At 29.8% G+C, this 15,533-nt stretch overlaps 2 protein-coding genes across 6 annotated transcripts; one reads left to right on the top strand and one right to left on the bottom strand.

Annotated features, from left to right (window-relative positions):
- Positions 1 to 1,827: 1,827 nt before the first annotated feature.
- Positions 1,828 to 7,791, top strand: LOC114946317 (uncharacterized). 3 transcript variants are annotated; one of them, XM_029322773.2, is made up of 6 exons: positions 1,848 to 2,137; positions 4,912 to 5,128; positions 5,203 to 6,162; positions 6,352 to 6,572; positions 6,815 to 6,995; positions 7,077 to 7,791. In XM_029322773.2, the coding sequence occupies exons 1-6, from the start codon at positions 2,120 to 2,122 to the stop codon at positions 7,169 to 7,171; spliced, it is 1,692 nt and encodes a 563-aa protein (XP_029178606.1). In that variant the 5' UTR covers positions 1,848 to 2,119; the 3' UTR covers positions 7,172 to 7,791. The 3 variants fall into 3 exon arrangements, with proteins under 3 accessions (XP_029178605.1, XP_029178606.1, XP_029178607.1); XM_029322774.2 differs by lacking the exon at positions 1,848 to 2,137 and adding an exon at positions 2,977 to 3,042; XM_029322772.2 differs by lacking the exons at positions 4,912 to 5,128; positions 5,203 to 6,162; positions 6,352 to 6,572; positions 6,815 to 6,995; positions 7,077 to 7,791 and adding an exon at positions 2,526 to 4,905 and having other exon boundaries at positions 1,828 to 2,137.
- Positions 7,792 to 8,403: 612 nt separating this feature from the next.
- On the bottom strand, positions 8,404 to 14,364 carry LOC114946315 (uncharacterized). Of its 3 annotated transcripts, none has more exons than XM_029322770.2 (6): positions 14,058 to 14,341; positions 11,067 to 11,283; positions 10,033 to 10,992; positions 9,623 to 9,843; positions 9,200 to 9,380; positions 8,404 to 9,118 (listed from the first exon to the last, which is right to left on the bottom strand). In XM_029322770.2, the coding sequence occupies exons 1-6, from the start codon at positions 14,073 to 14,075 to the stop codon at positions 9,024 to 9,026; spliced, it is 1,692 nt and encodes a 563-aa protein (XP_029178603.1). In that variant the 5' UTR covers positions 14,076 to 14,341; the 3' UTR covers positions 8,404 to 9,023. The 3 variants fall into 3 exon arrangements, with proteins under 3 accessions (XP_029178603.1, XP_029178604.1, XP_029178602.1); XM_029322771.2 differs by lacking the exon at positions 14,058 to 14,341 and adding an exon at positions 13,153 to 13,218; XM_029322769.2 differs by lacking the exons at positions 8,404 to 9,118; positions 9,200 to 9,380; positions 9,623 to 9,843; positions 10,033 to 10,992; positions 11,067 to 11,283 and adding an exon at positions 11,290 to 13,669 and having other exon boundaries at positions 14,058 to 14,364.
- Between the last annotated feature and the right edge of the window lie 1,169 nt (positions 14,365 to 15,533).

Genomic DNA, 15,533 nt, shown 5'->3' with positions numbered 1-15,533 from the left:
CATACTCGATTGGATAATATAAATAAAAACGGACAGCAATCAAACATGTTTACAATAATTAGTATCAGATGTCAAAACGCGAATATAAACCCATTTAATGTATAAAATATAAACTATAAATACAATTAAATATTACAAAACTTACGAAACAAAAAAATTAATTAATTGGTCAATATACAATAAGAATAACGTGGTCAAACGATTCACAAAAACATATTCGTCGTTTGTAGGCGGGAAACATGCCAGTAAAATCGTTCATCACGCCAACAATTTTTTGATAAAATTTCTATGTTTCCCAATTTTGATGACAAACTCGATAAATAACGATTATGGAATTGTCAAAAAGAATAAATTATTATGCTTACGCTTATGCGCCTATGCAAAAGTGTGTGTTTCCCGCTTAAGAATCTTGATTGGTCTATAAACGTATGTATTGTGACATCCCGTCTATTTAAAATTTTTTATTTTTTAATATAACTATTGCGCGCTATTCATATTCTCATAGAATAAGACTATTAACAATCATTATATCTTATTAATTGCTCTAATCTGACTATTTTAATATTAATAGATAAAATCGCCAGATCTGGGGTCCTCCACCTAGGAACCAAACATCTCTATCTAGTCCTAACTACGCGACCAATCAGGCACTATCTAGGGACCCCAGAGACAGCATGTAACTAGCGGAACTAACCAGATATTCCTTTACAGGAGCACTTATCGATACACTTATTACAATAACGCCAAACTATAAATAATAAGTATGATAAATATTAATATAATCAAGCACAAGATATAAGGACTAAAAATGTTAACCCACTCCCTCCTAAAGTAAATTACAATACAACGCGATGTATTATTAATTCCAAAACAATCTATTCTTTAGTCAGATTTACAGAATCCTAATCACATCAAATTTATATGATAACTAAAAGAGAAACACTAATTCTTTCAGAATTCATACTGAAACGAAACACGATTCTCCCAGGGAGAAATGGCATGTTGAATAGACGTCGAATCGATGTCTTTTATATGCGTCTAAGTAAGATCTAATTTGACGTCTATATAGACGGACAAATCTTTGAATTTCGACACCATCTAGACGTTAATATAAACGTCTATAAAATGTCTAATAGACATCTAAATAATTGATGTAACGGCTGTATTCAGCAGAAAAAGTAGCGTTGCAAATGTTGTAAAATTGATGAATCTAATAATGGCGTATAATTGGCGTATGCTTTTAGTTTTGACTAAACCTAAGCTCATACAATACTCAAATTCAATAATTTTACAACAGACACTTCTACTTTCTCTGCTGCGAACGCAGGCAATAAGTGCAGTATCCCAGGGAGAAACAAGAAATCGGATCGACGTCGATTAGACGTAAATAACGTCTATAACTTTTTCAGTTCAAATTAGACGTCGACTAGACGTCGATATTATTTGCTAAAACAATCAGGCCAGACATCAATAAACATTTCATTTTAATCCATAATAAAATACTTTTCATGTAAAAAAACATATATTAAAATTTATATATAAAATATATATGTGATCCATATATATATATATATATATATTTTTTTTTGTGTTGTATAATTTCTCTTTGTGTGTGTAATATATTAATTAATTATAAAAATAAAGGTAAATTAATTATTATATATATATTATATATATATATTTACTAATTATGTATGAGGAAACTTTATATGAAAATATAACTTTAATTATTTAAATGATTGGTTCGATAACGCTTATTTTGATTTAACTGTCGTATAAAAGATAAGTTGCGAGTTGCGACACCGCCTTGCGACTAAATATAGTACCAACTTAACGCAACGAGTTAACGAACTCATTCTGTTATTGTTCCGTAATCGATGATCATTCGTTGAAGTTCGTTGAATGTTGAACTGTGCTTGTGATAATATTTGTTCTTCTGGAGGCCTATTCTGTAACTTTTAACAAATGCGTTATAACTGTAACGCATGCGTTAGTCGTCATATCGTCGACGAATTCATGGTTAACAAATGAATTATAGTTATAACGCATGCGTTAAAAGTTACAGAATAAGTCTGCTGGATCGATTGCTATTCTAATAAAGAAGTCATCACCAACAAAAATGAGTGAAAGTCCACCGGTAAGTGCTTCATAATTTATAATTTCTTAATAATCTACTTTTTACTTTTGTGCCTCAAGTCGTCTGTAGGTTATAATTGTTTCATAAATAAATTACAATTTTCATATAAATAGTTCATAATTTATATATATATTAATAAATTATTTTGATTTATTTAATTAAAAATATTGTATGCTCTTATATATACACTTTTCTTTAACTCACTCTTTAACTAACCTCAACATATACGGAATTATTAATAATAATATTGTCACTATTGCTTCTTTTTTGCTATTATTTATTTAAAGTTTATTATCAAAATTTATTACATAACATTATTGTGAATGCAGTATAAGCAATATATTTTAGTACTGATGTTGTTCTTGTATTATTTTTACATCTATCATAGGAAAGTAGGAATCGTCGTAGAAATACGAACAAGCAAATAATTAATGAATTAGTTAGGCAATGTAGGAATCAAAGAAAATTGGACGATTTAAGAAATCGAATTACTACTGTCTACAAGACAGAGGCTTCATCCGATGAAGAGGTTTCATCCGATGAAGAGGTTTCATCCAATGAAAAGGTTTCATCCGATGAAGAGAATAATGAAATGCTGCCCATTCCAGGGATTGAAGATATTTCTTTATTAGAAACAAATTCTGAAGTATCAACAGAATCTGATGCATCTATCGATCAACTTGAAAATGAAAATATGGATGATAACAATAATTATAATAATGACAATGACAGTGAATTACATTTTGAAGATGAGAATAATGACAGCGAAGGAAGTGTTGAAATTAATGATGCTAACAGATATAGTAACGATGAAGAAAATGATGATTTAATGATTGAATTTGAAAATGACGAACAGAGAGGACGCTATGTTTTAAAAACATTGAGGGAGTGGGCCCTTGAAGGAGGTGTGTTATCTATGAAGAAGTTAAATGATTTACTTCGTAGATTGAGAGTATTGTTTCCCATCTTACCTAAAAGCTACAAAACCTTACTCCAAACTTCTCGAGATTTAGATATTGATCGATTACCTGATGGATCTCAAATGTGGTACAAGAGTATAAGAACAAACCTTGACAACATGCTTCTTGATGAATATTTAAATATTTACAATTCTGTTATTATTGATATCAATATGGATGGCCTTCCATTGTCTAAAAGTTCTAAATTAAAAGTTTGGCCAATTTTAGGTTATTTAGTAAATACAGAAAATGAGCCTTTTATTATTGGTTTGTACTTTGGTGATCATGATCCTGTTGACATACATTTTTATCTGCACAAATTCGTAAATGAGCTCGAAGATTTATTGGAAAATGGATATATTCGGGATAATTGTACATATCCATTCATAATAAGAAATTATGTTCTTGATGCACCAGCTCGCTCATTGGTGAAACGCTGTGTTAGTCATGGAGGTTATGGAGCTTGTGAAAAATGCACATGTGTTGGTGAATATGTTGCGGATCGTATAGTTTATACAAATCTGAATGCTCCATTGCGAACTGATCATTCATTTATTATTCAAGAAGATCCACTTCATCATATATGCCGTTCTATTCTAAAGAGAGTAGATACAGGAATGGTGTCTCAATTTAGATTGGATTCATTTCATTTAGTTTGGCATGGAGTTTTCAAACGATTATGGATGGTATGGATGCAATGGAATGGGCCATGGAAACTTAACAAGTTCTCCAGAAAAAATATTTCTAACAATCTAAATTTTTTGAGGGATTTCTGTCCAAGTGATTTTTGCAGACTACCAAGATCAATTGATGACTGGAAAATGTACAAAGCTACAGAAGAGAGACGATTATGTCTTTATGATGGACTCCTAATATTTCGAAATAATTTGCAAGAAAATGTTTATAAAAACTATCTCTTACTTCAAGCTGCCCTGTATATTCTCTCTAGTCCTTTACATGTTAATGTATTGAATGACTTTGCTAATGAATTGCTTAGAGCATTTATTAAGCATTGTATAGAATTGTACGGGAAACGTTTTGTGGTATATAATGTTCATTCGCTTTCTCATTTAGCTCAAGAATGTGCAGAGCATGGTTCTCTGGAGAATTTTAGTTCTTTTATGTTTGAAAATCGCTTAAAATCAATCAAAAGTAGCCTAAAATCTGGATATAAACCACTGCAACAAGCTGTATTACGGGATTTAGAACGAGTCAGAGCAATAAAAATTAAATTAAAAGCTAAAGAGAAGATTATTCACCTTTCTCACAGACATGAGGATGCAGAAGAACAATTACCAGGAACACACTTTCGGTGTCTTTCTATTGATAGTATGGTATTACGGATTGATATAAAGAACTGTTGCTTCTGCACAACAGATGGAAATGTTTACATTTTAAGGAACATTGTAAAGCAAGAGAGAAGAGTGATGCTTGTTTGTAACAAGTTTCAGGATATAGGCGATTTTTATACATATCCTTTTCCATCCTCTCGATTAGGTATTGTGAGAGTTTCTCAAATAGATGACGAAAGGTTCATTGTGCCATTGCATGATGTTCATGCTAAATGTTGGTTAATGCCCTATTCCGATGATTGTTTTTTATGTGTTCCTCTTCTCCATACAATATTATTCCAATAATATTTGAGATTTTTTCTGTTAAGGTATGCAATATAAGTAGTAATCTTAGTATAGGTTTACAAATTTTTTCAAATGAAACCATTTGTCATTACGTGGAAAGTGTAATTTGTGACATGAAAAAGTGACAAGAAAAAAGTTTTTATATTTTATGCTTATTGTAATTTTATGTGTTTTGCAGTTTATGGTTGTGAAATTCTTATCTACTGATGATGAAGAAACTGATGATGAATGTTACGAGGTGGCTCTTTCAAAATGGCTTGAAGATTTAGATGAAAATAGGATTGGAAATATATTCTGGCCAGAAGATAAATCTATAGCAGGGACATTAGTTCGAACTCAAGCAAATGCGGAATCAAATTGGCCCACTTATACAGTGGAAGTTAAAAGATACTATGGTGAGCAATTTTCTCTTATATCTTCTTTTTTCTGCCTGTTTAAAAGTTATTAATAATATGGTTTGTTGCACTAGATACATATTTTCAAGCGCGAAAAGGATTAACAGGAATAATAGAGTATGCTTCAGCCTATGAGACTGATACTGGAAAAGAAATGGGAAGAGGAAAGAGGAAGAAAAAAGTAAAACCATTCACGTCTTCAGAGGAATCTGATAATGATCAGTGTGTAAAAGATCAATTGAAGAAAAAAAAGTGTAGCATTCCTTCACCACCAACAATCCATGTTCCTGGAACTTCTATCTCAACTGATAAGAATTCTGGTCATATTAAATACAAAAGACATATTATTGAAGATTCCTCAAGCATAAAAAAACTGAAAGTTGCAAAAGATTCAAGTGAATCTACAGGATCAGAAAATACTCGTGAACGATTGCTTGAAAAGATTATCAATGAAAGAAAAAAGGCTATGAAAAAAAATGAGAAAAATAATACTACATTATTTGCTGCACATTCACAAGTTTTACAACCATCATCAGGAAAGCAATCTACATCTAACACCTTTCTTTGTCAACGTAACATGAAGACTTCCTCTACATCAAAAATTGTGAAATCTCCAGAGAAGACTGCAGTCAATAAGCTCAGAGAATTGTTTGATAACACTAAGACAAAAACCAAAGAAAAGGTTAAAAAATCTAAACCCTCTACAGCTTCTGAAGTTTCCTTAAAAATTACACCAGGTCCTTCTAACAACTATTCTGAAAGATCTAATATGAGTCCTTCGACAGAGTCCGATATTTCAAGGAAATCAGATGATCCGCTTAGAAACCCACAGAAATCTCCTTCTTTGTTGAATTTGGAATTAGAAAGAGAACATAATCCGATAAATCCTTTGTCTCAATCACCATCAGTAAATGATGATACTTCACAAGATACTACACTACTCGCACAAGAAGAAAAGAGCAGCCCACTTTCTTCCAAAGAAAAATTAGAGCGACCTGTTCGTAATTTGACAAATGTTCTTATTGTTAGTGCAGGTATATTAGATTGTTTGCTCATACACATGTGTATATGTATGTGAATGTATATATATATCCCAGACAGCACAAAATGGTCGAAGAATGTTCAAAGAACATTTTGTGTTGTCTGGGTATATATATATATATGTAATGTGTATATGTATATTTTAATAATTTGTCATTTTATGTTTACATATATATTTTCAGATTTTGATCAACATTTTATAACATTGAAAAAGAACTTAGACGACATGAGCAGCAAGCTTGACGTCATTATTATGAACCAAGCGAACTTAAATAAATGTTTGATTCCGGAACAGGCTATCATTACTAGACCTTCAAATCTACCTCCTTTACCTTTAAATGATATGAAAAGTCTCGAAGAATTTGACAAATTTTTATCTAAAGATGTAAATCTGTCGGCAGCGGTAAGTAATATTTTATATGCTTATATAATCCAATATATTTTTATTACAATTTTTATTATAGTTATTATAATAATTCTTTAACATTATTTGTGCTATGCTTCTTATATTTTTAAATATATCATACAAGTATATTTTTATTTATTAACATGAGTGATAAATAAATAAATGTGTGTGTGTGTGTGTGTGTAACGTTGACAAAGAGAGGTGCTAATGATTTTTCCCGGTGTTTATATTTTTTACAGTGTTACTATTTGAAGAGTTTGCCGTTAGGTGATAATGAAAAAATTGTAGCATCAAGACTTATGACCAAATTGATGACTAATTCCTTAGCGAAACAATTCAACTTTGATGGTCATAATCCTCAAAAGGCTAAAGTTAATAAAAGGCCATTTAAGAAACTGAAACTATGGGAATTATTTCAAGGTATTTTATCTTCTTTTCAATATTTTGTTTTATCTTAAGTTTATTGTAGAAAAAATTCATAAATATTTCTTTTTTTTCTAGGAGTTATGCTATTAAAATTTCCTACCAGTGATTTGGAAGATGCCTTAAATGCAGTCAGAAATTGGCTACGAAACGCTGCTGGGCATAAGCAATGAAATGTGCAATTTCATTTTTTTTATTTTTAACAGAATCTAATGTATAAGAAAAGCAGAGGTAAAAAGTGCTCGCATACGAGAATATTGCGTTGTGATATCTTATTATTCTTAGACGACTCTTTACAAGGTCTTTTTCTCGATACAAATTAGCACGGGGGAGGTTTCCCATTAAAAGGGAAGAGGTCATTTAATATTTGTCATAAAATGCAATTAATTATTTTTTTTTCTTGAATGTGAAATATGATCTCTATTCATGTGCAATTTGCGAAGTCTTATGTCATTTTTATTTTGTTATTGTATTTTTGATATTGCTGCTTTATTTTGAATATTATTTGTCTTATTTTTTATTTATGTAACTGATAAGACATTGTCAGGTTTAAATTTGATTTGAATTATTACATATAAAAGTTTTTAGTTGAAGTATGTATATGTAGAATATATATGTACACTAATAAAGAATGTATATATATATACATATATAAAATATATATATTTATAATATATATATATCAAGACACGATAAGATGGCATATACTGGAGTTTTCAGTATGTCAACAAAGATTATCCTGTATTGAAATTGTCCAATACATATTAATAAAAAATAGATATAAGGTTAATAATACATATAAAATTATTTTCTAAAGTGTCTTTTCCATCCTTTCAGTTTCAATTATATAAATATATGTATAACAATCTAAATACCAAGATCCAAATAATTTTAGTGTTGGTTCTATTTTTTTCATTCGTAAATTAAAAAGGTAATGTAAATTTTCTAAAGAAAATATATTTGCATGCATCCAATATTACAATTCAATGAATGTTTACTGAGCAATTTGTTTCGATTAGAATATTACATTATTCTATATTTTACAATAAAAATATACTTAGAATTAAAATAAAATGTTCACTGAATGGTGTACGTAATATATTATGTAATATATTCAGTGAACATTTTATTTTAATTCTAAGTATATTTTTATTGTAAAATATAGAATAATGTAATATTCTAATCAAAACAAATTGCTCAGTAAACATTCATTGAATTGTAATATTGGATGCATGCAAATATATTTTCTTTAGAAAATTTACATTACCTTTTTAATTTATGAATGAAAAAAATAGAACCAACACTAAAATTATTTGGATCTTGGTATTTAGATTGTTATACATATATTTATATAATTGAAACTGAAAGGATGGAAAAGACACTTTAGAAAATAATTTTATATGTATTATTAACCTTATATCTATTTTTTATTAATATGTATTGGACAATTTCAATACAGGATAATCTTTGTTGACATACTGAAAACTCCAGTATATGCCATCTTATCGTGTCTTGATATATATATATTATAAATATATATATTTTATATATGTATATATATATACATTCTTTATTAGTGTACATATATATTCTACATATACATACTTCAACTAAAAACTTTTATATGTAATAATTCAAATCAAATTTAAACCTGACAATGTCTTATCAGTTACATAAATAAAAAATAAGACAAATAATATTCAAAATAAAGCAGCAATATCAAAAATACAATAACAAAATAAAAATGACATAAGACTTCGCAAATTGCACATGAATAGAGATCATATTTCACATTCAAGAAAAAAAAATAATTAATTGCATTTTATGACAAATATTAAATGACCTCTTCCCTTTTAATGGGAAACCTCCCCCGTGCTAATTTGTATCGAGAAAAAGACCTTGTAAAGAGTCGTCTAAGAATAATAAGATATCACAACGCAATATTCTCGTATGCGAGCACTTTTTACCTCTGCTTTTCTTATACATTAGATTCTGTTAAAAATAAAAAAAATGAAATTGCACATTTCATTGCTTATGCCCAGCAGCGTTTCGTAGCCAATTTCTGACTGCATTTAAGGCATCTTCCAAATCACTGGTAGGAAATTTTAATAGCATAACTCCTAGAAAAAAAAGAAATATTTATGAATTTTTTCTACAATAAACTTAAGATAAAACAAAATATTGAAAAGAAGATAAAATACCTTGAAATAATTCCCATAGTTTCAGTTTCTTAAATGGCCTTTTATTAACTTTAGCCTTTTGAGGATTATGACCATCAAAGTTGAATTGTTTCGCTAAGGAATTAGTCATCAATTTGGTCATAAGTCTTGATGCTACAATTTTTTCATTATCACCTAACGGCAAACTCTTCAAATAGTAACACTGTAAAAAATATAAACACCGGGAAAAATCATTAGCACCTCTCTTTGTCAACGTTACACACACACACACACACACATTTATTTATTTATCACTCATGTTAATAAATAAAAATATACTTGTATGATATATTTAAAAATATAAGAAGCATAGCACAAATAATGTTAAAGAATTATTATAATAACTATAATAAAAATTGTAATAAAAATATATTGGATTATATAAGCATATAAAATATTACTTACCGCTGCCGACAGATTTACATCTTTAGATAAAAATTTGTCAAATTCTTCGAGACTTTTCATATCATTTAAAGGTAAAGGAGGTAGATTTGAAGGTCTAGTAATGATAGCCTGTTCCGGAATCAAACATTTATTTAAGTTCGCTTGGTTCATAATAATGACGTCAAGCTTGCTGCTCATGTCGTCTAAGTTCTTTTTCAATGTTATAAAATGTTGATCAAAATCTGAAAATATATATGTAAACATAAAATGACAAATTATTAAAATATACATATACACATTACATATATATATATATACCCAGACAACACAAAATGTTCTTTGAACATTCTTCGACCATTTTGTGCTGTCTGGGATATATATATACATTCACATACATATACACATGTGTATGAGCAAACAATCTAATATACCTGCACTAACAATAAGAACATTTGTCAAATTACGAACAGGTCGCTCTAATTTTTCTTTGGAAGAAAGTGGGCTGCTCTTTTCTTCTTGTGCGAGTAGTGTAGTATCTTGTGAAGTATCATCATTTACTGATGGTGATTGAGACAAAGGATTTATCGGATTATGTTCTCTTTCTAATTCCAAATTCAACAAAGAAGGAGATTTCTGTGGGTTTCTAAGCGGATCATCTGATTTCCTTGAAATATCGGACTCTGTCGAAGGACTCATATTAGATCTTTCAGAATAGTTGTTAGAAGGACCTGGTGTAATTTTTAAGGAAACTTCAGAAGCTGTAGAGGGTTTAGATTTTTTAACCTTTTCTTTGGTTTTTGTCTTAGTGTTATCAAACAATTCTCTGAGCTTATTGACTGCAGTCTTCTCTGGAGATTTCACAATTTTTGATGTAGAGGAAGTCTTCATGTTACGTTGACAAAGAAAGGTGTTAGATGTAGATTGCTTTCCTGATGATGGTTGTAAAACTTGTGAATGTGCAGCAAATAATGTAGTATTATTTTTCTCATTTTTTTTCATAGCCTTTTTTCTTTCATTGATAATCTTTTCAAGCAATCGTTCACGAGTATTTTCTGATCCTGTAGATTCACTTGAATCTTTTGCAACTTTCAGTTTTTTTATGCTTGAGGAATCTTCAATAATATGTCTTTTGTATTTAATATGACCAGAATTCTTATCAGTTGAGATAGAAGTTCCAGGAACATGGATTGTTGGTGGTGAAGGAATGCTACACTTTTTTTTCTTCAATTGATCTTTTACACACTGATCATTATCAGATTCCTCTGAAGACGTGAATGGTTTTACTTTTTTCTTCCTCTTTCCTCTTCCCATTTCTTTTCCAGTATCAGTCTCATAGGCTGAAGCATACTCTATTATTCCTGTTAATCCTTTTCGCGCTTGAAAATATGTATCTAGTGCAACAAACCATATTATTAATAACTTTTAAACAGGCAGAAAAAAGAAGATATAAGAGAAAATTGCTCACCATAGTATCTTTTAACTTCCACTGTATAAGTGGGCCAATTTGATTCCGCATTTGCTTGAGTTCGAACTAATGTCCCTGCTATAGATTTATCTTCTGGCCAGAATATATTTCCAATCCTATTTTCATCTAAATCTTCAAGCCATTTTGAAAGAGCCACCTCGTAACATTCATCATCAGTTTCTTCATCATCAGTAGATAAGAATTTCACAACCATAAACTGCAAAACACATAAAATTACAATAAGCATAAAATATAAAAACTTTTTTCTTGTCACTTTTTCATGTCACAAATTACACTTTCCACGTAATGACAAATGGTTTCATTTGAAAAAATTTGTAAACCTATACTAAGATTACTACTTATATTGCATACCTTAACAGAAAAAATCTCAAATATTATTGGAATAATATTGTATGGAGAAGAGGAACACATAAAAAACAATCATCGGAATAGGGCATTAACCAACATTTAGCATGAACATCATGCAATGGCACAATGAACCTTTCGTCATCTATTTGAGAAACTCTCACAATACCTAATCGAGAGGATGGAAAAGGATATGTATAAAAATCGCCTATATCCTGAAACTTGTTACAAACAAGCATCACTCTTCTCTCTTGCTTTACAATGTTCCTTAAAATGTAAACATTTCCATCTGTTGTGCAGAAGCAACAGTTCTTTATATCAATCCGTAATACCATACTATCAATAGAAAGACACCGAAAGTGTGTTCCTGGTAATTGTTCTTCTGCATCCTCATGTCTGTGAGAAAGGTGAATAATCTTCTCTTTAGCTTTTAATTTAATTTTTATTGCTCTGACTCGTTCTAAATCCCGTAATACAGCTTGTTGCAGTGGTTTATATCCAGATTTTAGGCTACTTTTGATTGATTTTAAGCGATTTTCAAACATAAAAGAACTAAAATTCTCCAGAGAACCATGCTCTGCACATTCTTGAGCTAAATGAGAAAGCGAATGAACATTATATACCACAAAACGTTTCCCGTACAATTCTATACAATGCTTAATAAATGCTCTAAGCAATTCATTAGCAAAGTCATTCAATACATTAACATGTAAAGGACTAGAGAGAATATACAGGGCAGCTTGAAGTAAGAGATAGTTTTTATAAACATTTTCTTGCAAATTATTTCGAAATATTAGGAGTCCATCATAAAGACATAATCGTCTCTCTTCTGTAGCTTTGTACATTTTCCAGTCATCAATTGATCTTGGTAGTCTGCAAAAATCACTTGGACAGAAATCCCTCAAAAAATTTAGATTGTTAGAAATATTTTTTCTGGAGAACTTGTTAAGTTTCCATGGCCCATTCCATTGCATCCATACCATCCATAATCGTTTGAAAACTCCATGCCAAACTAAATGAAATGAATCCAATCTAAATTGAGACACCATTCCTGTATCTACTCTCTTTAGAATAGAACGGCATATATGATGAAGTGGATCTTCTTGAATAATAAATGAATGATCAGTTCGCAATGGAGCATTCAGATTTGTATAAACTATACGATCCGCAACATATTCACCAACACATGTGCATTTTTCACAAGCTCCATAACCTCCATGACTAACACAGCGTTTCACCAATGAGCGAGCTGGTGCATCAAGAACATAATTTCTTATTATGAATGGATATGTACAATTATCCCGAATATATCCATTTTCCAATAAATCTTCGAGCTCATTTACGAATTTGTGCAGATAAAAATGTATGTCAACAGGATCATGATCACCAAAGTACAAACCAATAATAAAAGGCTCATTTTCTGTATTTACTAAATAACCTAAAATTGGCCAAACTTTTAATTTAGAACTTTTAGACAATGGAAGGCCATCCATATTGATATCAATAATAACAGAATTGTAAATATTTAAATATTCATCAAGAAGCATGTTGTCAAGGTTTGTTCTTATACTCTTGTACCACATTTGAGATCCATCAGGTAATCGATCAATATCTAAATCTCGAGAAGTTTGGAGTAAGGTTTTGTAGCTTTTAGGTAAGATGGGAAACAATACTCTCAATCTACGAAGTAAATCATTTAACTTCTTCATAGATAACACACCTCCTTCAAGGGCCCACTCCCTCAATGTTTTTAAAACATAGCGTCCTCTCTGTTCGTCATTTTCAAATTCAATCATTAAATCATCATTTTCTTCATCGTTACTATATCTGTTAGCATCATTAATTTCAACACTTCCTTCGCTGTCATTATTCTCATCTTCAAAATGTAATTCACTGTCATTGTCATTATTATAATTATTGTTATCATCCATATTTTCATTTTCAAGTTGATCGATAGATGCATCAGATTCTGTTGATACTTCAGAATTTGTTTCTAATAAAGAAATATCTTCAATCCCTGGAATGGGCAGCATTTCATTATTCTCTTCATCGGATGAAACCTTTTCATTGGATGAAACCTCTTCATCGGATGAAACCTCTTCATCGGATGAAGCCTCTGTCTTGTAGACAGTAGTAATTCGATTTCTTAAATCGTCCAATTTTCTTTGATTCCTACATTGCCTAACTAATTCATTAATTATTTGCTTGTTCGTATTTCTACGACGATTCCTACTTTCCTATGATAGATGTAAAAATAATACAAGAACAACATCAGTACTAAAATATATTGCTTATACTGCATTCACAATAATGTTATGTAATAAATTTTGATAATAAACTTTAAATAAATAATAGCAAAAAAGAAGCAATAGTGACAATATTATTATTAATAATTCCGTATATGTTGAGGTTAGTTAAAGAGTGAGTTAAAGAAAAGTGTATATATAAGAGCATACAATATTTTTAATTAAATAAATCAAAATAATTTATTAATATATATATAAATTATGAACTATTTATATGAAAATTGTAATTTATTTATGAAACAATTATAACCTACAGACGACTTGAGGCACAAAAGTAAAAAGTAGATTATTAAGAAATTATAAATTATGAAGCACTTACCGGTGGACTTTCACTCATTTTTGTTGGTGATGACTTCTTTATTAGAATAGCAATCGATCCAGCAGACTTATTCTGTAACTTTTAACGCATGCGTTATAACTATAATTCATTTGTTAACCATGAATTCGTCGACGATATGACGACTAACGCATGCGTTACAGTTATAACGCATTTGTTAAAAGTTACAGAATAGGCCTCCAGAAGAACAAATATTATCACAAGCACAGTTCAACATTCAACGAACTTCAACGAATGATCATCGATTACGGAACAATAACAGAATGAGTTCGTTAACTCGTTGCGTTAAGTTGGTACTATATTTAGTCGCAAGGCGGTGTCGCAACTCGCAACTTATCTTTTATACGACAGTTAAATCAAAATAAGCGTTATCGAACCAATCATTTAAATAATTAAAGTTATATTTTCATATAAAGTTTCCTCATACATAATTAGTAAATATATATATATAATATATATATAATAATTAATTTACCTTTATTTTTATAATTAATTAATATATTACACACACAAAGAGAAATTATACAACACAAAAAAAAAATATATATATATATATATATGGATCACATATATATTTTATATATAAATTTTAATATATGTTTTTTTACATGAAAAGTATTTTATTATGGATTAAAATGAAATGTTTATTGATGTCTGGCCTGATTGTTTTAGCAAATAATATCGACGTCTAGTCGACGTCTAATTTGAACTGAAAAAGTTATAGACGTTATTTACGTCTAATCGACGTCGATCCGATTTCTTGTTTCTCCCTGGGGCTGTAAGTGCGACTAAGAATTATCCGAGTATACATTTGAATATGTAAACCTTTCAATATTGCATTAATAAATTATAGATCCATAAATAATTGTAGACCTTTTTATTAACTATAAATATTATACATTATAAATGAAGTATGCCATAATTAACTAATAAACATCATATATTATAAATGAAGGATGCCATAATTGATTGATCAATATGCGTAAAAAGACCAAACAAAAGAGCGATAAATGTACTACTAGACATAAGTATTCGTAGAGATTGACTTGGCGACACGATAGCTTGTAATTTGACCCTGTATGACCCCTCTGCCGCATTCTTGAACTTTAGGAAAGAAACCAATACCCTACGCCGAACCAAAGATTTAGGAAGCGAAATATTATCTTTATCATTATAAGCTACAATTCAAACTATCAAAAGCTAGCCCTTGAATCCTTTACAGAATAACGTTGCACGTTCTTTTTAACAATAAAACCTCTCAATTATTATCTTAATGAATACTTAAGGAATTACAATCTCCACATTTTGTAATGGCTTCTAGGGCACGCAATTTAACCCTTTAGTACAAATTATAATGATAAATATTAACGTTTATAAATAAGCAATTCAGAAACTATTGTAAAGATTCCCATTTGACTATTAAGAATTATAATTATACTGCGCCAACAAACCATCTTC

The sequence above is a fragment of the Nylanderia fulva genome, unplaced genomic scaffold (genome assembly GCF_048542155.1).
Source record: "Nylanderia fulva isolate GAGA-0341 unplaced genomic scaffold, ASM4854215v1 Scaffold198, whole genome shotgun sequence".
NCBI lineage: Eukaryota > Metazoa > Arthropoda > Insecta > Hymenoptera > Formicidae > Nylanderia > Nylanderia fulva.
This window is presented reverse-complemented; position numbering and strand designations above follow the sequence as displayed.